This window comes from Hypanus sabinus, unplaced genomic scaffold (genome assembly GCF_030144855.1).
Source record: "Hypanus sabinus isolate sHypSab1 unplaced genomic scaffold, sHypSab1.hap1 scaffold_791, whole genome shotgun sequence".
Classification (NCBI taxonomy): domain Eukaryota; kingdom Metazoa; phylum Chordata; class Chondrichthyes; order Myliobatiformes; family Dasyatidae; genus Hypanus; species Hypanus sabinus.
The window spans coordinates 8,122-31,116 of NW_026781642.1; the positions used below are offsets into that span (position 1 = coordinate 8,122).

The window sequence follows — 22,995 nt, forward strand, 5'->3', positions numbered from 1 at the left end:
CCCCGAGGGAGTGTTTGATGGGACCGTGTAGAGGAATAATCACACTGTGTCTGACTCCCGGGAGCGTTTGATGGGACCCGTGTAGAGGAATAATCACTCTGTGTCTGACCCCGGGAGTGTTTGATGTGACCGTGTAGAGGAATAATCACTCTGTGTCTGACCCCGGGAGTGTTTGATGTGGACCGTGTAGAGGAATAATCACTCTGTGTCTGACCCCGGGAGTGTTTGATAGGACCGTGTAGAGGAATAATCACTCTGTGTCTGAACCCGGGAGTGTGTCATGGGACGGTGTTGAAGGAGATTCACACTGTCTCTGACCCCGGGAGTGTGTGATGGTACCCGTGTAGAGGAATAATCACTCTGTGGCTGACGCCGGGAGTGTTTGATGGTACCGTGTAGAGGAATGATCTCTCTGCGTCTCCCCGGGAGTGTGTGATGGGACGGTGTGGAGGGGAGATTCACTCTGTGTCTGACCCCGGGAGTGTATGATGGGCAGTGTAGAGGAATTATCACTCCGTGTCTTACACCGGGAATTTGTGACGGGACGGAGTGGAGGGAGATTCACTCTGTGTCTGACCCCGGGAGTGTTTGATGGGACCGTGGAGAGGAATAATCACTCTTGTGTCTGACCCCGGTGAGTGTGTGATGGGACGGTGTTTGAAGGAGATTCACACTGTCTGACACCGGGAGTGTGTGATGGTACCGTGTGGAGGAATAATCACTCTGTGTCTGACCACGGAAGTGTTTGATGTGACCTTGCAGAGGGAATAATGAGACTGTGTCTGACACCGGGAGTGTTTGATGGGACCGTGTAGAGGAATAATCTCTCTTGTGTTGAACCCGGGAGTGTTTGATGGTACCGTTGTAGAGGAATAATCTCTCTGTGTCTGACCCCGGGAGTGTTTGATGGTACCGTGTAGAGGAATAATCTCTCTGTGTCTGAACCCGGGGAGTGTTTGATGGTACCGGTGTAGGAGGGAATAATCTCTCTGTAGTCTGACCCCGGGAGTGTGTAATGGGACGGTGTGGAGGGACATTCACTCTGTGGTCTGACCCGGGAGCGTGTGATGGGACGGTGTGGAGGGAGATTCACTCTGTGTCTGACCCCGGGGAGTGTGTGATGGGACGGAGTGGAGGGGAGATTCACTCTGTCTGACCCCGGGAGTGTGTGATGGGACGGTGTGGAGGGAGATTCACTCTGTGTCCGACCCCGGGAATGTGTGATGGGAAGGTGTGGAGGGAGATTCACTCTGTTGTCTGACCCCGGGAGTGTGTGATGGGACGGTGTGGAGGGAGATTCACCCTGTGTCTGACCCCGGGAGTGTGAGATGGGAAGGTGTGAGGGAGATTCACTCTGTGTCTGACCCCGGGAGTGTTTGATGGGACGGTGTGGTGGAGGGAGATTCACTGTGTGTCCGACCCCGGGAATGTGTGATTGGACGGTGTGGAGGGAGTTTCACTTTGTGTCTGACCCGGGAGCGTGTGATGGGACGGTGTGGAGGGGAGATTCTCTTTATGTCTGACCCCGGGGAGTGTGTGATGGGACGGAGTGGAGGGAGATTCACTCTGTCTGACCCCGGGAGTGTGTGATGGGACGGTGTGGAGGGAGATTCACTCTGTCTGACCCCGGGAGTGTTGTGATGGGACGGAAGTGGAGGGAGATTCACTCTGTCTGACCCGCGGGAGTGTGTGATGGGAGGGGCGTGGAGTAAGATTCACTCTGTGTCTGACCCCGGGAGTGTGTGATGGGACGGTGTGGAGGGAGATTCTCTCGCGTGTCTGAACCCGAGCGTTGTGGAATGGGACTGTGCGCTGGGAGCTTCACTCTATGTCTGACCCTCAATCTTCTGTCCCCAGATGAACCTGATGTATCTTACGTGGAAGTAAATTTCAAGACCCCCTCTGCGCCCCGGATCCGGACAGATCGAGGTCAGTTTCATCTTTGTTTTTTTGACCCTGTTTAGGTGACGAGTCCAGTCCTGTCGGGGAGATCTCATGGCAAACGTACAGCTTAATTTAATGATTCCTTGTTTGAGAATAACATGGAGGGAACGCGTGAGAGATGCGAAGTAGGGGGATCTCTCTTTGATGTGTCAGTGCCGGATGTTGCGCCATGGGATGGGCGGATTAGAGATAGCGCCATCCGATGGAGTATGGAGGGAGTGCTGTGGAAAGATGGCATGGTATAGGGCGAGTGGTGGAAGGGGGCAATATGGAGCGATCTCTGTCTAGCGGGGGTGGTGGAAATGAGCTAGTGTCGTGCCGTTGTGGTGAGGAAGGAGCAACAGTGGGAGAGACGGTGAAGAGGGAATGCCGTATAAAATTTTAACCCCTCTCTCCCTATTCTAACACCACTGTCTGTTCCCTCTTTCCCCTTCTCTTACCCCATCTCCTCTCTGCCTTCCTCCCCTGTTTCTTTCTCACTCTTTATCCCTTGCTGTCTCCCACTGTCCTCTTCTCTTCGCCCTCTTCTCATTGCCCCCGTCTCTCCTCTATCACAGTCACCGTCTCTACCACTCTCGGACTTCCCCTTGCACGCTTTCGCTCGCTCTCTGCTCACTCTTTTAACACCTTCAGCTCTGCCTGTTCTTCCCACCTCTCTCTGTCGCTGTTTCCCGCTCATCTCCACCCGTCCACACCGTCCCCTCCTCTCTATCCACCTCTCTCTCCCGCTCCCGACTCTCTGCCACCTCTCTCTGTCGCTGTGTCCCCGCTCATCTCCCCTCACACCTTCCCCTCCCTCTCTATCCACCCCTCTCTCCCGCTCCCGAAACTCTGGCCTCCCTCGCTCGTTCCCCTCTCGTTGAAACTCACTTGTTCTCGTTGCCACTTCCACCGTCTCCCTTCTCATTCTCCTCCATTCATCTCTCACATCTCTCACTCCGCTCTCCCCCTCTACTCCCTTTCTTCTCACACACTCTCCACTTTCTCTCACACTCTCCACTTTCTCTCCCCGTTCTTTCTGTCGCATTTTCCTGCCCAATGCCCGCATCGTCTCCCATCTTTGTCGATCGTAATCGCCTTCTCTCTGTCTCCACGTCTCTGACTGTTCTCCACCACCCTCAATGTCTCATGTCTCTCGCTCGCTGTCTCACCCCTTCTCTCCGACTCTCTTATGCCCCTCTGTCTCTTTCCTCACCCCTCGCTCTTCTCTCTCTCCTCGACTCCCTCACCCAATCTTTACCGCTCTCAGCCTTTTTCTTAACCGTTCTCTCTCTCTCCCTCTCTCTCCCAGACGGTGTGACCTCCACTTACTCACAGCTGAAATTTCGGAAACAGGAAACGCGCATCGTTGAGGACGAAGATCTTCCCATTTCCTCGGGACCCGGCGGACTGCCAAGCACTGCACAAACAGGTCAGAGTTCACAGTAATGACATCAGTCTGGAGGTTCACGTGTTATAGTCGCAAGAGTCCTTCTTTCTAATGCATCTGTCTTCTGCACCTGGACCATATCCTTCCATACCCGTCATTCCATGTAACAGTCCAAGTTTTTCTTAAATATTAAAAGTGATCCTGCATTCATCACTTCATCTGGCAGCTCATTGCACACTCCCACCGCTCTCTGTGTGAAAAGGCCCCGCCGCATGTTCCTTTATACTTTTCCCCCTTCACCCTTAACCCATGTCGTCTGTTTTTTTCTCCCCTAGCCGCAGTGGAAAAAGCCTGCTTGCATTCACCCTCTGTATACCCATCATAATATAATAAGACCATACGACAAAGGAGCAGAAGAGAGCTCGTCGGCCCATCGTGTTTGCTCCGCCATTTTATCATGAGCTGATCTATTCTCCCATTTCTACCCACTCCCCCGCCTTCTCAGCATAACCTTTGATGCTCTGGCTACTCAGATACCTGTCAATCTCTGCATTAAATACACCCCATGACCTGAACTCCACTGCCGCTCTCCGGCAAAAAAAAAAATCTTCGAATCTCTGTCAATTCGAACGTTAAAGACATGGACAGAGTGGATGTGGCAAAGTTGTTCCCGTATCCACTCTGTCCCTGTCTTTAACGTTCGAATTGTTTTTATGAGGTGCCCCTCATTCTTCTAAACTCCAAGGAGTACAGTACAAGAGCTGTCAAAAGTTCCTCAAATGTTAACCCTCTCATTCCCGGATTCATGCCAGTGAATATTCTCTGAACCCTCTCCAACGTCACCACAGCACTCCTTAAATAAGAAGCCCAAAACTGCACATAGTATTTCAAATGAGGTGTACCAGTGCCTTATCGAGCCTCAACAACATTTCCCTGCTCCTAGAACTGAATTACAATAGAAATGAATTCCAACATTGCATTCCCCTTCTTTACCACCGACTCAATCTGGAGATTAACCTTAGTGGTATCCTGCACGAGGACTCCCAAGTCCCGTTGCATCTCAGAACTTTGAATTATCTACCCATTTAAACAATAGTCTCCCCTTTTATTTCATCAATTAAAGTGCATGAACGTACACTTTCCAACATTGTATTTCATTTGCCTCTTCGTTGCCCATCCCCCAATCTATCCAAGTCTCTCTGCAGACTCTCTGTTTCCTCAGGACTACCGGAACCCCGCCGATCTTTGTATCATCAGAAATCATAGCCACCAAGCCATGTATTCCATTATCCAAATCGTTGACATACAGCGTAGAAAGAAGCGGCCACAACACAGACCCTTCCAAACGCTCTCTTTCATAACCTATCTACCAGTGACGCCACTTTTAGGGAATTATTGTATCATTATTCCCAGATCCCTCTCTTCTACTGCACTCTGCAGTGCCGTATCATTTACCTTGTATCAATTACCTTGGTTTGTCCACCCAAAGTGCAATCCCTCACACTTGTCTGCATTAAACTCCATCTGCCATTTTTCAATCTATTTTTCCATCTGGTCCAATTCCCTCTGCAAGCTTTGAAAATCTTCCTCACTGTTCACTACACCTCCAAACTTTGTATAATCAGCAAGCTTTCTGATCCAATCCAACACATTATCATCCAGATCATTGATATAGATGACAAGTAACAATGGACCCAGCACTGATCCTTGTGACACTCCACTAGTCACAGGCCTCCACTCAGAGAAACAATCCTCCACTACCACTCTCTGGCTTCGCCCACTGAGCCAATATCTAATTCAATTTACTACCTCTCCATGTATACCTAGCGACTGAATCTTCCTAACTATCCTACCATGCGGGACCTTGTCAAAGGCCTTACTGAAGCCCATATAGACAACATCCAGCACCTTCCCTCATCCAGTTTCCTAGTAACCTCCACGAAAAACCGTATTAGATTGGTTAAACATGGCCTGCCACGCACTAACCATGTTGACTCTTCCTAATGAATCCCTGTCTAACCAAACACTTGTAGATTCTATTCCTTAGTACTCCTTCCAATAACTTACCCACTCCTGATGGTAAACGTACAGACCTGTAATTTCCTAGATTATTTTTAGAGCCTTTTTTTTAAAAAACAACGGAAAAACGGAACAGCAATCCTCCAATCCTCCGGCACCTGACCCGTGGATACCGACATTTTAATTATTTCTGCCAGGGCCCCTGCAATTTCAACACCAGTCTCCTTCAGGGACCGAGTGTAAACCCTGTCTGGGCCTGGGGATTTATCCACTCTGACTTGCCTCAACACTACTCTCCTTCAGGGACCGAGGGTAAACCCTGTCAGGGCCTGGGGATTTATCCACTCTGACTTGCCTCAACACTACTCTCCTTCAGGGACCGAGGGTAAACCCCGTCAGGGCCCGGGGATTTATCCACTCTGACTTGCCTCAACACTACTCTCCTTCAGGGACCGAGGGTAATCCCTGTCTGGGCCCAGGGATTTATCCACTTTGACTTGCGTCAACACCAGTCTCCTTCAGGGACCGAGTGTAAACCCTGTCTGGGCCTGGGGATTTATCCACTCTGACTTGCCTCAACACTACTCTCCTTCAGGGACCGAGGGTAAACCCCGTCAGGGCCCGGGGATTTATCCACTCTGACTTGCCTCAACACTACTCTCCTTCAGGGACCGAGGGTAATCCCTGTCTGGGCCCAGGGATTTATCCACTTTGACTTGCGTCAACACCAGTCTCCTTCAGGGACCGAGTGTAAAACCTGTCAGGGCTTGGGAATTTATCCACTCTGACTTGCGTCAACACCAGTCTCCTTCAGGGACCGAGTGTAAACCCTGTCAGGGCCTGGGGATTTATCCACTCTGACTTGACTCAAGACAACAATCAACTCCTCCTCTTCAATCTCTTTACGTTCCATGACCTCACATCTTGTTTCCCCAATTTCCATAGATTCCTTATCAGTTTCTTTAGTAAATACAGATACAAAAAACATTTAAGGTCTCCTCCATTTCTTTTGGTCCCATACGTAGCCGACCATTCTGATTTTCAAGAGGATCAATTTTATCCCTTAATGTACCTTTGCTTTTACGATACCTGTAGAAGCTCTTAGGATTATTCTTCACCTTGACTGCCAAAGCAACATCATATCTTCTTTTAACCCTCCTGATTTCTTTCTTAAGCATTTTCTTGCACTTTTTATGCTCCTCAAGAATCTCATTTGCTCCTTGTTTCCTATATCTGTCATACATATTTCTTTTCTTCTTTATCAGATTTCCAATATGCCTCGTGAACCAAGGTTCCTTATTCTTATTCACCTTGTCTTTAATCCTGACAGCAACATACAAACTCTGCACTCTCCAAATGTCTCCTTTAAAGGCCTCCCATTTACCAATCACATCCTTGCCAGAGAACAACCTTTCACAACCTCTCTGCGCAAATCAGTCCCTCGAGACTAGACAACATCCTCTTTCTCCTCCTTCGCTCTCCTCCACTTTCACATTATCCACACAGACTCTCTGCCCCTCCAGTACACCGTTACCCCCCTCCTCCACCAATATCCTCCTCTACTCGTTATCCGATTCTCCCCAACCACTCTCTTAAAAAAAAACTTTCCCCGTCTATGCCCTTCTATCTCCCCTCTCTTCCCCTTCCGCCCCACTCTTCTCCCCTATTCTCTCCCCTCCTTTTCTCCTTTCCTCTCTCACGTCCCAGTCTACTTCCTTTCTCACTAACACGCCCTCCCCCCCTCAGCTCTCTCTCCTACTCGTCATCCACTTTCACCTAATCCTGTGCCCTCTGGTTCCAGGCACCCCGGAGTTATGTACCATCCGTCCTTCCAGATCAAAGTAGCCCGACAGCTCTAACTGGGTCTCACGCCATCCAGTACCTATCTCCCTCCTCCATCTTCCACCCTCCCTACTTCCCCTATCCAGGAGTCCTATAAAGATCGTATCATTTCCGCCTTCTCCTCGCCGCTGGTAACCCATTGTACGGATTTACCACTCCCTGTGTAAAATACCTAGCCCTGATATCTCTTTTATACCTACTTCCAAGCACCTTCAAAGTATCCCCTCTCGTGCTAACCATTTCAGCCCTGAGAAAAAGCCTACATGATCTATACGATCAATGTCTCTCCTTATCTGTACACCACTATCAATTAATTTCTCATCCTCCATCGCTCAAAGGAGAAAAGGCCGAGTTCACTCACCCTATTCTTATCAGGCATGCTCCCCAATCCAGGCAACATCCTTGCAAATCTCTTACGGTTTCCAATACTTCATATGGTGAGAAACATTGAAAAGCTACAGCACAATACAGGAGTTTCAGCTCACAAATCTGTGCCGAACATGTCCCTATCTTAGCAATCATTAGGCTCACCGATAGCTCTCTATTTTCTACTGTCCATGTACCTATCCAAAAGATTCTTAAATGACCCTATCGTGTCCGCCTCCAGCACCGTTGCCGGCAGCCCAATCCACGCACTCACCACTGTCTGCTTAAACAACGTACCCCTGACATGTCCTCTGCCCCTACTCCCAAGTACGTTAAACGTGTGTCCTCTTGTTGCAAGCATTTCAGCCCTGACACGACTCATCCTCCGTCGCTCCAAAGAGAAAACGCCGTGTTCACTCAACCTGTTCTCATAAGGCATGCGCCCCAATCCAGGAAACATCCTAGAAAATCTCATTTGGATCCATTCTATAGCTTCCAAATCCTTCCTTTAGAGAGTCAACCAGAACTGAGCACAATACTCCATCTGGGGTCTGAACAGTGTCCTACATAACTGAAACATTACCTCGTAGCTCCTAAATTCAATTCCACGATTGATGAAGGACAATTTACCGTTTTTCTTTTTTAACCACCGATTCAATCTACGTAGCAGCTTTGAGTGTCCTATGGACTCAGGACCGAAGATCCCTCTGATCCACCGCATTGCCAAGAGTTTTATCATTAATACTATATTGAATAATATATTGACCTACCAAAATGAACATACATCACACTTATCTGTGCGGAACTCCATCGGACACTTCTCAGCCAGTTTTGCATCCTTTCAATGTCCCGCTGTAACATCTGACAACCCTCCACACTATCCACAACACCACCACCCATAGTGTCACCAGCAAAATCATTAACCCATCCCTCCACTTCCTCATTCAGTTTATTTATAAAAATCACAAAGGGGAGGTGGCGCAGAACAGCTCTCTGAGGCACACCGCTAGTCACAGGTGTCCAACCAGAATATGACCCTTCCACAAGCATAATTTGCCTTTTGTGGGCAAGCCAGTTATTGATCCACAAAACAATATCCCCTTGGATCCCATAACTTCTTACTTTCTCAATAAGCCTTGCTTGGGGTATCATATCAAACACCCTGCTAAAATTAATATACACTACATCTCCGGCTCTACCTTCATCAATTTGCTTAGTCACGTCCTCAAAAAACTTTATCAGACTCGTGAGGCACGACCTGCCTTTGACAAATCCATGGTAACTATTCATATTTATATTAAACCTCTCAAAATGTTCATATATCCTGCCTCTCAGGATCTTCTTCATCAAATAAGCAACCACTGAAGTAAGAGTCACTGCCCTATAATTTCGTGGGCTATCCCTTTTTCGTTTCTTTAATAAGGGAACACCATTCGCAACCCTCCAATCCTCCGAAAACTCTCCCGTCCTCATTGATGATGTAAAGGTCATTGCCAGAGGCTCAGCAATCTCCTACCTCGCTTCCCACAGTAGCCTGGGGTACATCTCATCCGGCCCCGGTGACCTGTCCAACTTGTTGCTTTCCAAACGCTCCAGCACATCCCCTTTCTTAATTTCTACATTCTTAAGATTTTTTAATCCACTGCAAGGGATCCCTCCAATCTTCAAGATTATTTTCCGTAGTGAATACAGAAGCAAATATTCATTCAGTACCTCCGCTATTTCCTCCGGTTCCATACACACCTTTCCATCGTCACACCTGTTTTGACCTATTTTCTCACGTCTGATCCTCTTGATCTCAACATTCCTATAGAATGCCTTGGGATTTTCCCTAATTCTGACTGCCAAGACCTTCTCATTGCTCCCTCTGGCTATCCTAATCTCATTCTTAAGCTCCTTCCTGCTCGCCGTAGAATTTTCTAGATGCACATCACTACCTTGTCTTTGAAACTTTCGTACGGTCTTCTTTTCATCTGATGTGATATGCACCAGCGTTTGTACACCACGGTTCCTGTACCGTACCATCCTTTCCATGTCTCAATGGAACGTACCTACTCAGACACCCCACAAGTACCCCCTGAACTTTGCCACATTTCTTCCGTACGTTTCCCTGCGAACATCTGTTTCCAGCTGAAACTTCCTACTTGCTTCTGATAGCCTCATAGTTTCCCTGAAACCAATTAAATCTTTCCCTAACTTATCTGTGTCTATCCCTCTCCAATGCTATGGTAAGCGAGTTAGAATTGTGACCTGTATCTCCAAAATGCTCTCCCACTGAGAGATCTGACACCTGACCAGGATCTTTTCCCAGTCCCAGATCAAGTGCAGCCTCTCCTCCTGTAGGACTATTTACATACTGTGTCAAGAATCCTTCCTGAACACAAGTAACAAACTCTACACCATCTCAACACCATCACTCTAGGAAGATGACAACCAATAGTTGGGAAATTAAAAAACTCCAACCAACGCAATCCAGTTGTTATTACTCCTTTCCAGAATCTGTCTCCCTCTCTGCTCCTCTATGTCCCTGTTACTATTGGATGGACTATACAAAACGCCCATTAGAGTTATTGACCCCTTCCTATTCTTAACGTACACGCACAGAAACACTGCAGACAACTCCTCTATGGCGTCCTCCTTTTCCGCAGCGGTTACTATATCCCTGATCAACAGTGCATGCCACCACTTCTTTTTTTCCCTTCCTCCCTATCTTTTCTGAAACATCTTAACCCGGCACTTGAAGTTGCCATTCCTGAACTGGAGCCACGTACGCTTCTGTAATGGCCACAACATCATAGCTCCAAGTGCTGATCCACGCGCTAAGCTCATCCGCTCTTCGAATTAAAACAGACATGCTCAAACCTTGGACTGAGCGTGTCCCTTCTCTATCAGCTGCCTATCCTTCCTTTCTCCATCGTCTCCAAACGTTCTCTGTTTGTGAGCCAACCATTGGTCTGAGCGCGTCCCTTCTCTACCACTTGACTATACTCCCTCTCGCACTGTCTCCAAGCTTTCTCTGTTTGTGAGCCAAACTCCCTTTCCTCTGTCACTTCAGTTCGGTTCCCAACCCCTAGCAATTCCAGGTTAAACTCTCCCCAGTAGCCTTCGCAAACGTCGGATTCAGGTGCAAACCCACTTTTTTTGTCGAGGTCACCCTGGTTCCAAAAGAGATCCAAATGATCCAGAAATCTGAATTCCCGTCCACTGCTCCAATCCTTCAGCCACGCATTTATCTTCGACCTCATTCTACTCCTATTCTCACTGTCACCTGGCTCAGACAGGAACTCCGCGATTAAAACCTTTGAGGCTCTGGTTCTTAACTATTTTTCCTAACCCCTGTAGTGTTTCTTCAGCAACTCCTCCCTTTTCCTGCCTTTGTCATTGCTCCCAATATGTACCAAGATCTGTGGCTCTTCTCCTTCCCACTACAAGATATCGTGGACGCGATCAGAAACATCCCGGACACTGGTACCCGGGAGGCAAACTACCATCCGCGTTTATTTCTGCGTTCACGGAATCTCCTATCTGACCCTCCGACTTCAGAGTCCCCTATCGCTGCTGCATTCCTCTTTCATTCCCTACACATCCGATCCACAGAACCAGACTCTGTTATAGAGGCGCGACCTCAGTTGCTTCCTCCAGGTAGGCCGTACCCACCCAACAGTAATCAGGCAGGAATACTTATTGTTAGTGGGCGCAGCCACTGGGGTACTCTCTAATACATGCTTCTTGCCCTTCGCTCTCCTGATTGTCAGTAGGGTTAGTAAGTTTGCAGATGATACGAAGAAAGTTCGTGTTGTGGGCAGCGTAGAAGACAGACAAAGAATTCGGTATGGATCAGTTTACTCCTGACACCTCCTCTGTACCTACTTCCAAGCACCTTAAAAGCATGTCCTCTCGTGCAAGCCATTTCAGTCCTGGGATAAACGTCTCTGACTATCCACACGATCAATGCCCCTCATCATCTAGCACACCTCTATCAGTCACCTCTAAACCTTTGTCGGTCCAAGAAGAAAAGGCTGAGTTCACTCAACCTATTCTCAAAAGGCATGCTCACCAATCCAGTAAACACTCTTGTCAATCTCCTCTGCACCCTTTCTATGGATTCCACGACTTTCCTGTAGTGAGGCGACGAGATCTGAGCACAGTACTCCAAGTAGGGTCTGACCAGAGTCCTACAGAGCTGCAACATTACCTCTCGGCTCCGAAATTCAATTCCACGATTGTTGATGGCCAATGCACCGTACGACTTCTTAACCACAGAGTCTACCTGCGCAGGTCTTTGAGCTCGGACCCCGAGATCCCGCTGATTATCCATATTGCCAAGACTTTTATCATTAATACTATATTCTGCCATCCAATCTGAGTTATCAAAATGAACCACTTCTCACTTAACTGGGTTGAACTCCATCTGCCAATTCTCAGCCGGTAATGCATCCTATCAATGTCCCGCTGGAACCTCTCACAGCCCTCCAACTATCCACAACACCCCTAAACATTGTCTCGTCAGCAAATCTCTCCACAGCTTCATCCAGTTCATTTATAAAAGTCACGAAGAATAAGTGTCCCAGAACAGATCCCTGAGGCACTCCACTGGTGCCCGACTCCCATGCAGAATACGACCCGTCTGCAATCACTCTTTGCCTTCCGTGGGCAAACCAGTTCTGGATCCACAAAACAATATGCTCTTGGATCCCATTCCTTCTTAATTTCTCAGTAAACCGTGCATGGGTACCTTATAAAATGCTTTGCTGAAACCCATATACACTACATCAGCTGGCTTTCCTTCATCAATGAGTTTAGACACATCCCCACAAAATTTCAGTCAGTCTCGTAAGGCACGTTCTGCCTTTTACAAAGCCATGCTGTCTATTCCTAATTATATCATTCCTCTCCAAATCTTGCCTATCAAGATCTTCTCCATCAACTTACCAATCACTGACGTAAGACTCATTGCTCTGTAATTTCCTGGGCTATCTCTTCTCCCTTCCTTGAATAAAGGAACGGCATCAGCAAACCCCCAGTCCTCCGGAACTTCTCCCGTCTCCACTGATGATGCAATGATCATCGACAGAGCCTCAGCAATCTCTTCCCTCGCCTCCCACAATGGCCTGGGTTAGATTTCGTCCGGTACCGGCGAGTTATCAAACTTGGTGCTTTCCAAAAGCTCCATTACTTCCTCTTTCTTAATATCCACATGCTCAGATGTTTCACTCTGCTGCACGCCGTCACTTCAGACAATATGATAATGATGTAAGTTATTAATTAAGTAGCTCCTACGTTCTTAATTAAGAATTTATTATCATCTTATTTTCGTCTGGTTTCTCCACAGCTGCGCAAGAACGGAAATCGAAAGTGAAGATCGGAAATAGGCCGTACCGTCTTGTTTGCCTACTCTGCCTAGTTACGTCCGCCCTCATCGTGACAGTAGCCGGTTTCTCGATTTATGGTGAGTAGAGTGGTCTCCGAGACGAGTCAGACCATTAATACAAACAGTGGAATATACTTAGATTATAAAATGAAACCAACACTCCCACCCCTTACTGTAACACCGATGGAAGAGGGCAGCATACATGAGGTTTAGGAAGCAAGGATCAGATGGGTCTATTGAAGAACATAGCGTAGCAAGAAAAAAAGATTAATAAGGGGCTGTGGACAGAAAGAAGGGAGCAAAATAAGGTCTTAGCTTGAGGGGTAGAGCAAAACCCCAAGGTTTTTAGAAGTACCCCAAACCATTACCCCGGGCAGAATCACCCCTGAACATAACACCGATGTACAGCTCACTGAGGCAAATACCCACACCTCAACCTGACACATGCAAACTCCTTAACAGATACCGACACCTAAATTCACAAAGACACCGACATAGTACTCTCAATGTACTCTCAATAGTACCGTCGCACGGCTCAGCGTGACCCTCTCACATCCACCGTGGCCAGGACATGTCTCTCTCCGTGACACTGACATACCCCGCACTGTGAGAGCAGCACGCCCCATACCATGACACAGATATCCCAGCAACCGTGACACCACCAGGCCCCTCGCTCGACATTTCCATCGCCTTGCAATCGGCACACCTCTCGCCGGGGCACAGAAACACCGATCACAGTGACACCGCCACGTCCCTCACAGCAGCTCGAACATGCCCCGCAAGATACTGACGCAGACCCCCATGGTAACAACAAAACCCTCACCGGGACATTGATATACCCCCTCGCGTGTTACAGACAGGCCCCTCAAGGTGGTGCCGGCTCCTCTTGCTGTGCCCCCAGCACATCCTTCACTGTGACACCCTTCACCGTGACACTGACACAACACTCTCTGTGACCCGGTCGGTAGCGTGACGCTGACTCACGTGTCACTGTAAACGCTAAACATCCTTCACCATCTCTCTCAGTATCACAGATTCGTCAGACTCAGATCACATGCGACCAAAACCACCGGCTCCATCGGGAAGAGGTCAACAGGACCCTGCGCCAATGTCGACTACAAGTCCATGAGTTAAACACAACCCTGCTATCCACAATATCCGAGAATTCCCACATGCATCTGACCCAGAGAACCTCTCTTGAGCATCTCTCTGAGCTAATCTCTAATCTGTCAGATCTTAAACGAAGGCACAGCGATCTCCGTCACCAGTTCACTGAGATGGAAACGAAGTACAGATCTGTCAACGAAACCAAGGCTCAAATCTGTGAATTGTTGACCAGCAGAAGAGGTGAGGCATCTTCCCCCTCTTTATCCCGTTCCTCATCACAGGGCAGGCATGGAGAGAGGAAGCGTCACTCTGTGCTTGACATCCGGAGTGTATGGTTATGGCATGGAGGGCGATTCACTCTGTGTTTGACCACGGGAGTGTGAGACATTACAGTATGGATCCATCTTCACTCCGTGTCTGACAGCGGGATTGTGTGATGGGACAGTGCCCAGAGAGATTCAGCCCATATCTGACCCGTGAAGTGTGTTATGGCACCACGGAGAGAGAGCTTTATTCTGAATTCGGGAGTTGCTGACGGGACGGTGCAGTGGATGCTTCACTGTGTGACGGAATCCGGGAGTGTGTGATGGGACGGTGTGGTGGGAGTTTCATTGTGTGTTTGACACCGTGATGTGAGTTGGGATGCCGTGCAGGGAGCATCACCTCCTGACTCACAGTGAAATTGTCGGAGTGGAGGGAGCATCATTTTGTGTCTGACCCCGAGAGTGTGTGATGGGACGTTGTGGAGGGGATTCTCTCTGCGCCTGACCCTGTGAGCGTGTGATGGGATGGTGTGAAGGGAGATTCACTCTGAGTCAGACTCCGGGAGTGTGTGATGGGATGGTGTGGAGGGAGATTCACTCGGTGTCTGACCCCGGGAGAGTGTGATGGGACGGTGTGGAGGGAGATTCTCTCTGCGCCTGACCCTGTGAGTGTGTGATGGGATGGTGTGGAGGGAGATTCACTCTGTGCCTGACCCTGGGACTGTGTGATGGGACGGTATGGAGGGAGCTTCACTCTGTGTCTGACCCCGGGAGAGTGTGATGGGACGGTGAGGAGGGAGATTCACTCTGTGTCTGACCCCGGGAGCGTGTGAGGGGACGGTGTGGAGGGAGATTCACTCTGTGTCTGACCCCGGGAGAGTGTGATGGGACGGTGCGGAGGGAGATTCACTCTGTGTCTGACCCTGGGACTGTGTGATGGGACGGTGTGGAGGGAGCATCATTATGTGTCTGATCCCGGGATTGTGCGATGGGACCGTGTGGAGTGATCCCTATACTATGACTAACTCCCGGACGGACGGAGGAGATTCACTGTTACTCGTTCCTGAATTTCAGAGCAAGCGTTTTCCCAGGATTGGATCAAAAATGCAGAGCAGCGTTATTTCATATCCACGTTTGAAGCGTCCTATGATGAGGCGAAACAACATCGTTTGAAATATCATTCAAATCTTCTTGAAATAATTTCAGAAGAGGAAAAGGTATGTGTCAGATCGACGGAAGATAGATGAACACCAGAGTGAAAATCCCTGCACACCCATCTGATCACTCAATCCTGTGGTCAGGCATAGAGAGACGCTCCATCCACACCGTCCCATCACACACTGCCGGGGTCAGACACAGAGTGAAGCTCACTCCACAGCGTCGCATTACTCTTGGCGGGGTCAGGCTTTTTCAGAAAGTCAGAAGGCATGGGATCCATGGAAGTTTGGCCAGGTGGATTCAGAGTTGGCTTACCTGCAGAAGGCAGAGGGTCTTGGTGGATTGAGTACATTAGGATTGGGGGGTTGTGATTGGTGGTGTCCCACAAGGTTCTGTTCTGAGACCTCTAGTTTTCGTGATATTTCTGAACGACCTGGATGTGGGGGTGGGTTGGCATGTTTGCAGACGACACAAAGGTTGGTAGTGTTGTAGATAGTGTAGAGGTTTGCCGAAGATTGCAGGGAGATATTGATAGGATGCAGAAGTGGGCTGAGAAGTGGCAGATGGGGTTCAACCCGGAGAAGTCTGAGGTGGTTCACTTGGGAAGGATAACCTCCAAGGCAAAGTACAAAGTAAATGGCAGGATACTTGGTAGTGTAGACGAGAAGAGGGTTCTGGGCGTACATGTCCACAGACCGCTGAAAGTTACCTCACAGTTAGATAGGATTTTTAGGAAAGTTTATGGGGTGTTAGCTTTCATAAGTCGAGGGATAGAATTTAAGAGACGTGATGTAATGGTGCAGCTCTATAAAACTTAAGTTAGGCCACACTTGAAGTACTGTGTCCAGTTCTGGTCGCCTCCCTATAGGAAGGAGTTGAAAGAATTGGGAAGGGTCTAGAGGAGATTTCCCAGGATGCTGCCTGGTTTAGAGAGTATATATTATGATCAGAGAGTAAGGGAGCTAGGGCTTTACTCTCTAGACCGATGGAGGATGAGAGGAGACATGATAAAGGTGTACAAGATATTATGAGGAATAGATAGAGCGGACAGCCAGCGCCTCTTCCAAAGGGCACCACTGCTCAGTACAATAGGACATGGTTTTTCACTCAGAGAATGGTTGGTGCGTGGAATGCACTGCCTGAGTCAGTAGTGGAGGTACTAGTGAAATTTAAGAGAATACCAGACAGGTATATGGTGGGATTTAAGGTGGGGATATAAATGGGAAGCAGGGTTAGAGGGTCGGCACAACATTCTGTGCCGAAGTGCTTGTAATGTGTTGTAATATGTTCTATGTTCTATGTTCAGTCATAAATTGACGCTTCATAAAATGTGCTTGCATTCCGTCATTAATGATAGGAATTTAATTCCGCAGAAGTTTGTTACGAAAGCTGTACAAGACCAAAGCAGTTCATACTGGATTGGAAAATGCCAAGACAGGTGAGATTTGGGGTCATGCAAGGTTTTGAGGACAGAGTTGGCCGTGGGATTAGTTTGAGGATTGATACAGGATGCGAGAAGGGATTGGGCAGGGCGATACATTCATGGACTGACACGGGCTGCGATAGGGAGTGGGCTGGGGATTCGTTTGTAGACTGACACATTCTGTGGGGACATTGTGGGATTTGGGAGCATTTTAGGGACAGAGAAAGGTCTGTGGTGAGTGTGTGGTGTGGTTGGATTAGTTTATGGTCTGACTCAGGTCCGTGGGGAGGAAATGTGTCAGAGGGAGTATCTTGGGGACGGAAACAGTGGTGGGGTGTGGCAGTGTGAATAATATGGAACACACGAATCTGTGAGAGAGAGTGGTCAATTGCATTAGTTTGGGAACCGACGCAGACTGTTGGTAGAATGTATGTAGTTGAATAAATTTGGGGACTGACGTGGGTTCTGGGTAGAGAGTGGGAAGTGGGAGTATTTTGGTGATCGGCACGGGTCTGTAGGGAGACGTTTGGACAGTGGGATTGTCCTGGGGACTACCACGTGGCGGTGGGAAGAGAGTGGGAAGTACAAGTATTTTGGGGACCGACACAGGGAGGTGGGGGGAAAATGGGACAGTGGGTGTACTTTGACCTGATACTGATCTGCGGGGTGAGAGTAGGAGGTCAGAGTACTTTGGGATACAAAGCAGGCCTGTGCAGAGAGAAAGTGGGTCAGAGAGAGTATTTTGGAGCCTGACACAGGGCAGTGGTGAGAAAGTGGGGATGAGGGAGATGTCAGCGTGCCGCAGCCCAACGGCGAGGGAGGGCATCAGTGATTTTTGAGATTTTGGGGGCTTCGACAGTTCAATGCTGAGTGAGCGTGTCATATTTTTTAAGGACAGTTCCTTTTGAAATTGCTTATCCGTCCTTGACAGGAAAGTGGCCACGAAAGTGGTGTACCATATGAACGCTGGAAAGTTCAAATGCAGCGAATGTAAATGGTACAGTCCGCTTTACCATTGCAATCGTGATAATCACCGCTTCATCTGCGAGTCGTCTGCACCTTTGTGCCCAGACAATTCTGAAATGATCCAGGATGTCTGTCAACAGCCAGTGGGTTAGACTTGAATCAAATGCAACAACCTCTTACCGGCCAAACTACCCCATTCGCGCTGCCACTCACCCTAACCCTATTCTCCTCTTTCCTTCTATCGCACTCTTACTCGCCATTTCTCCCGCTCTTAACCCTCGTCCCTCTGAACTCTCTCTCTCTCATGCCTCTTCACTGCCGCCTCCTCTATTTCATCCGCAGTTTCCTCTCCATCCCTGTCCTCGCTTTCTTGTCTCCGTTTTCTAAAACCGTCTATCCCGGTTTCTACTTCGATTCGGTACTCCTTCTCTATCTGCTCTCCCCATCCCACTGTGTCCCTTTTATCTAACCCAACTCGCTTCCCTCTTCTGTCTTTAGCTACGCTCACCTCAATGATGTGTGTTAATGTTCTCGATACTCCAGTCCTAGGGAAATAGAGTGCACACATTCGCCTGATCTCTGTCCCTCGTGGATTTGTACACCTCTGTAAGGTCACCGAAAAAAGTCTCAGATTTCCCAACCTCTCTCCATAACTCAGTACCTCCTGTACGGGCAGCATCCTCGGAAATCTCCCTCTGCAATCTTTCCAGTTTGTTGAGATTTCTCTTAGAGCAAGGCAAGCAGAACTGAACTCCATACTCCAAGTGCGGCCTGACCGACGTCATCTGCAACTGCAACGTGCCCTCCGACTCCCTGACCCAGTGTCCTGACTGATGAAGGCCAGCGTGTCAAATATCCTGTCCACCTGTATCGCAACTTTTCTACCGGATTCAGGGTCTGCTTTATTATCTGTGACTTAGACCACCTGAGATTTGTAGTTTTGAAGAATCAGCAGGGACCAAATGTGTAAAATTAATGTCAAATGCAAAAAGCTAATAAATGCCGCAAAATGTGAAGGTAGTGCTGGTGTGTTCAAGATTATGCTGGCGGAGGGGAAGAAGTTCTTCCTGGTTCATTGAGTTTTCAATCTCCAGTTCGTCGTCAGCCCTCCTTCCCAGCCAACCATCCTCGTCACCGTCTTCCACGACTTCCCCTACAGCCCTCCCCGTTTCCACCACCGCCATCTTCTTCTGCACACCCTGTCTCCATCACCCCTCCATCACCTACACTCCGTGCCATCTCCGTTATCTCCTCCTTCTCCAACTCCTCTCCCTTTCTCCCTGTCCCGCTCCAACCACTGCAGGTCCACCACAGTTCCATTAACCCTTTTTCTCCTCTACCCGTCACCCCCTCTCACTGTTTCCATGGAATTTTTTGGAGAAAGGGGGGGGAATTGACGTCTGTTGTTACACCTGACAGCACTCTTCCACCGGATATTGATCTCTCGGTTCTGAGCCTCTGCACTGTTCTGTGTGAACAGGCCGATCGTTTGGTTCGACAACACTTCATCCTCGTGAGTGATATTTCACCAGCACGTCCGTCCTACCACCTAAACCCATTTCCAATTCTCTCCTGTTCCTTGCACATCCTCTGAACACAAACACTCGCACATTTTCTAGCCGGACTCACAATTCAAGAATACAGGCACGGCAGAGTTCTGGGGATTGGTGAGAGGGAAGGAACTTTTGAAAATGTGAGTTTCTGAAGTGACTCAGTGGCAGTAACCTTCACTTTTTGTCTGAAACCGGCTCTGTACGATAGGACGGTCCGTGAGAAAGCGTCACCGAGTTTTTGTACTCCTCTGGAAGATCACCGAAAAAAGTCTCAGAATTCCCAATCTCGCTCCATAACTCAGTACCTCATGTCCCGGAAGCATCCTCGGAAATCTCCCTCTGCAATCTTTCCCGTTCTTTGAGATTTTTCTTACAGCAAGGCAAGCAGAACTGAACTCCATACTCCAAGTGCGGCCTGACCTGACTCATCTGCAACTGCAACGTGACCTCCGACTCCCGCACTCAGTGTCCTGACTGCTGAAGTCCAGCGTGTCAAATGTCCTGTCCACCTGTACCGGATCTTTTCTACCGGATTCACGGTCTGTTTTTTTATCTTTTGAAAAATCAGTAGGGCAGAAATATGTAAAATTAACGTCAAATGCAAATGGTTAATAAATGCAGCAAAAATGTGCAGGTGGTGCTGATGCGTTCAAGGATGTGCTGGCGGAGGGGAAGAAGGTGTTCCTGGTTCATTGAGTTTTCAGTCTCCTGTTCGTCATCAACCTTCCTTCCCAGCCGATCATCCTCGGCACCGTCATCCACGATTTTCCACTGTCCTCCCCGTTTCCGTCACCGCCGTCTTCTACACTGTGTCCATCACCCCTGCGTCCCCTACACTCCATGCCGACTCAGTTATCTTCTCCTTCCCCAACTCCTCTCCGCGTCTCCCTGACCCTCTCCATCCGAGGCAGGGCATCCACGATTCCATTGACCCTTTCCCTCTCTCTCTGTTTATATGGAATTATGGGGAAGAAGGGGGAGAGGTGACGTCTGGTGTTACACCACCCAGGCACGTTCCACCGGATGTCGGTCTCTCGGTTCTGAGCCTCTGCACTGTTCTCTGAGAACAGGCCGATCGTTTGGTTCGACAACACTTTATCCCAGTGACTGACTTCTCACCACAATGTCCATCCCCGCACCAATTCTCTCCTGTTCCCTGCACATCCTCTGAACACAAACATTTGCACATTCTCCAAGCGGTACTCACAATTCAAGAATACAGGAACGGCGGAGTTCTGGGGATTGCTGAGAGGGAAGGAGCTTTTGAACATGGGAGTTTCTGAAGTGACTCAGTGGGAGTAACCTTCAGTTTTTGTCTGAAACCGGATCTGTACGATAGGACGGTCCGTGAGAAAGCGTCACCGATTGTCCAACTTCAGGAGTGAGTAACGCGATGGGTCGGTGCGGAAGGAGCGACATCTAGTGTCTCACCTCGGGAGTGTGTGATTGGACGGTGTGGAGAGAGATACACTCTGTGTCTGACCCCGGGAGTGTGTGACGGGACGCTGTGGAGGGAGATTCACTCTGTGTCTGACCCCGGGAGTGTGTGATGGGATGGTGTCACTCAGTGTCTGACCACGGCAAAATTGGCGGTAAATTGGATTTGTGTGGAAGTCAGAGGGCTTATCACTTTGAATTTTTATATAGGAGAAGATTGGGTGATATAAGGTTCAAAAAAAGCGGCTGTTGATTTGTTTTCAGATTAATTAAAGTTTATTTCTTTATAATCGCACAGTCAGAACAGCAGTAATGGCAGGCAGGAAAGTTGAATTCTCCTCCAGAGTCCCCGACATCTTCACCTGTCAGAAGGTCATCCAGCTGCCCCTTCTCACAGTCTGCGTTTCAGAGTTTGAACTGGAACTGGCAGAACTCGGGATCATTCCGGAAGCTGCGGGGGTGATACGGAGGTCATATAGAGAGGTATTTACACTCATGGAGAAAGATACTGGAAACCGAGTGACAGACAGGAAGACGAAAGGGGTTAAACATCCCGAGCCAAAGCAGAGATATCTTGTGGCCAACCCGCACAATAACAGGTAGACAACAGAGCGTGACCGTGTTTGCCCACTATAAACCCTTTGAGTTGCTGACACACAGTAACCCAGGAACTTCTATTAAACCCACACGACATAGGAGCAGAATTAGGACATCGGGACTGCTCGCCATTTCATCATGGCTGATCCATACTCCTCTCAGCTCCTGTCCCCCGCCTTCTCCCGCTACCCCTTCAGGTCTTGAATAATGAGCAATCTTTCAAACTGTTGTCTTAGGGTTCCGAATGTCTCGGCCTCCACCGCTGCCTGCGCTTTGGATTCCGCAGATTTACCGCTCCCTGGAGAAGGAAATCCGCCTCATCTCTATTATAAAAGATGTCGTCTATTCTAATCTGTGTCTTCTGGTCCTAGTCTACCCTAAAACAGGACAAAAATCTTTCCACATCCACACTGTCATGGCATTTCACCATCGGAGCGCTTTCAATAAGGTGACGACACATTCTACTGAATTCCAGCCGGTACAGTCCCCAGAGCATCAAACCGCATCATATGACAATCCGTCAAATCCTGGAAACGTGTTCGTGAATCTGATTTGAACCCTTTCAATAGGAGCACATACTTGGTCCGATAAGGGATCAAAACCTGCTTCCAATGCTGCAACTGTGGTCTCATAGTTCCGTATTAGGGATAAAAATTACATCCTCTTTTGTACATTCCAGTCCTCTCGAATTGAATGGGTGGAGGGGAACGGCACAAAGTGTCTGAACAGCGAGTGCGTAACGAGACAAGGAAGAAGAGGTTTCACTCAGTGTCTGTACCAGGGAGAATGTGATATTGGAGTGCGGAGGGAGCCTCAGCCTGTGTAATCATGGGTGGTGTGATGGGACGGTGTGGAGGGAGATTCACTCTATGTCTGAACCCCGGGAGTGTGTGATGGGACGGTGTGGAGGGAGTTTCACTCAGTGTCTGACCCCGGGAGTGTGTGATGGGACGGTGTGGAGGGAGATTTACTCTGTGTTTGACACAGGGAGTGTGTGATGGGACGGTGTGGAGGGAGATTCACTCTGTGTCTGACCCCGGGAGTGTGTGATGGGACGGTGTGTAGGGAGTTTCACTCAGTGTCTGACCCCGGGAGTGTGTGATGGGACGGTGTGGAGGGAGATTCACTCTGTGTCTGACCCCGGGAGTGTTTGAAGGGACGGTGTGTAGGGAGTTTCACTCAGAGTCTGACCACGGGAAAATTGGCGGTAAATTGCATTTGGGTGCAAGTTAGAGGGTTTATCTGTTTGAATCTTTATATAGGAGAAGATTGGGTAATTTAAGGTTCAAAAAAAGCGGCTGTTGATTTGTTTTCAGCTTAATTAAAGTTTATTTCTTTATAATCGCACAGTCAGAGCAGTAGTAATGGCAGGCAGGAGAGTTGAATTCTCCTCTTGCGAGATGTGTGAAGGCAGGGAGACCTCCAGAGTCCCCGACAACTTCTCCTGTCAGAAGGTCATCCAGCTGCCCCTTCTCACAGTCTGCGTTTCAGAGTTTGAACTGGAACTAGCAGAACTCGGGATCATTCCGGAAGCTGCGGGGGTGATACGGAGGTCATATAGAGAGGTATTTAAACTCATG

General features: G+C 48.7%; 1 protein-coding gene across 1 annotated transcript; it reads left to right on the top strand.

Moving 5' to 3' along the window:
• Positions 1–1,857: 1,857 nt before the first annotated feature.
• Positions 1,858–18,806, top strand: LOC132390152 (uncharacterized; the record flags this gene model as incomplete). The annotated part of the gene is made up of 6 exons (XM_059962771.1): positions 1,858–1,929; positions 3,236–3,355; positions 12,873–12,989; positions 13,938–14,258; positions 15,356–15,498; positions 16,813–18,806. Coding segments are annotated over 6 exons (842 nt in total), but the record flags the coding sequence as incomplete, so codon positions are not given.
• Between the last annotated feature and the right edge of the window lie 4,189 nt (positions 18,807–22,995).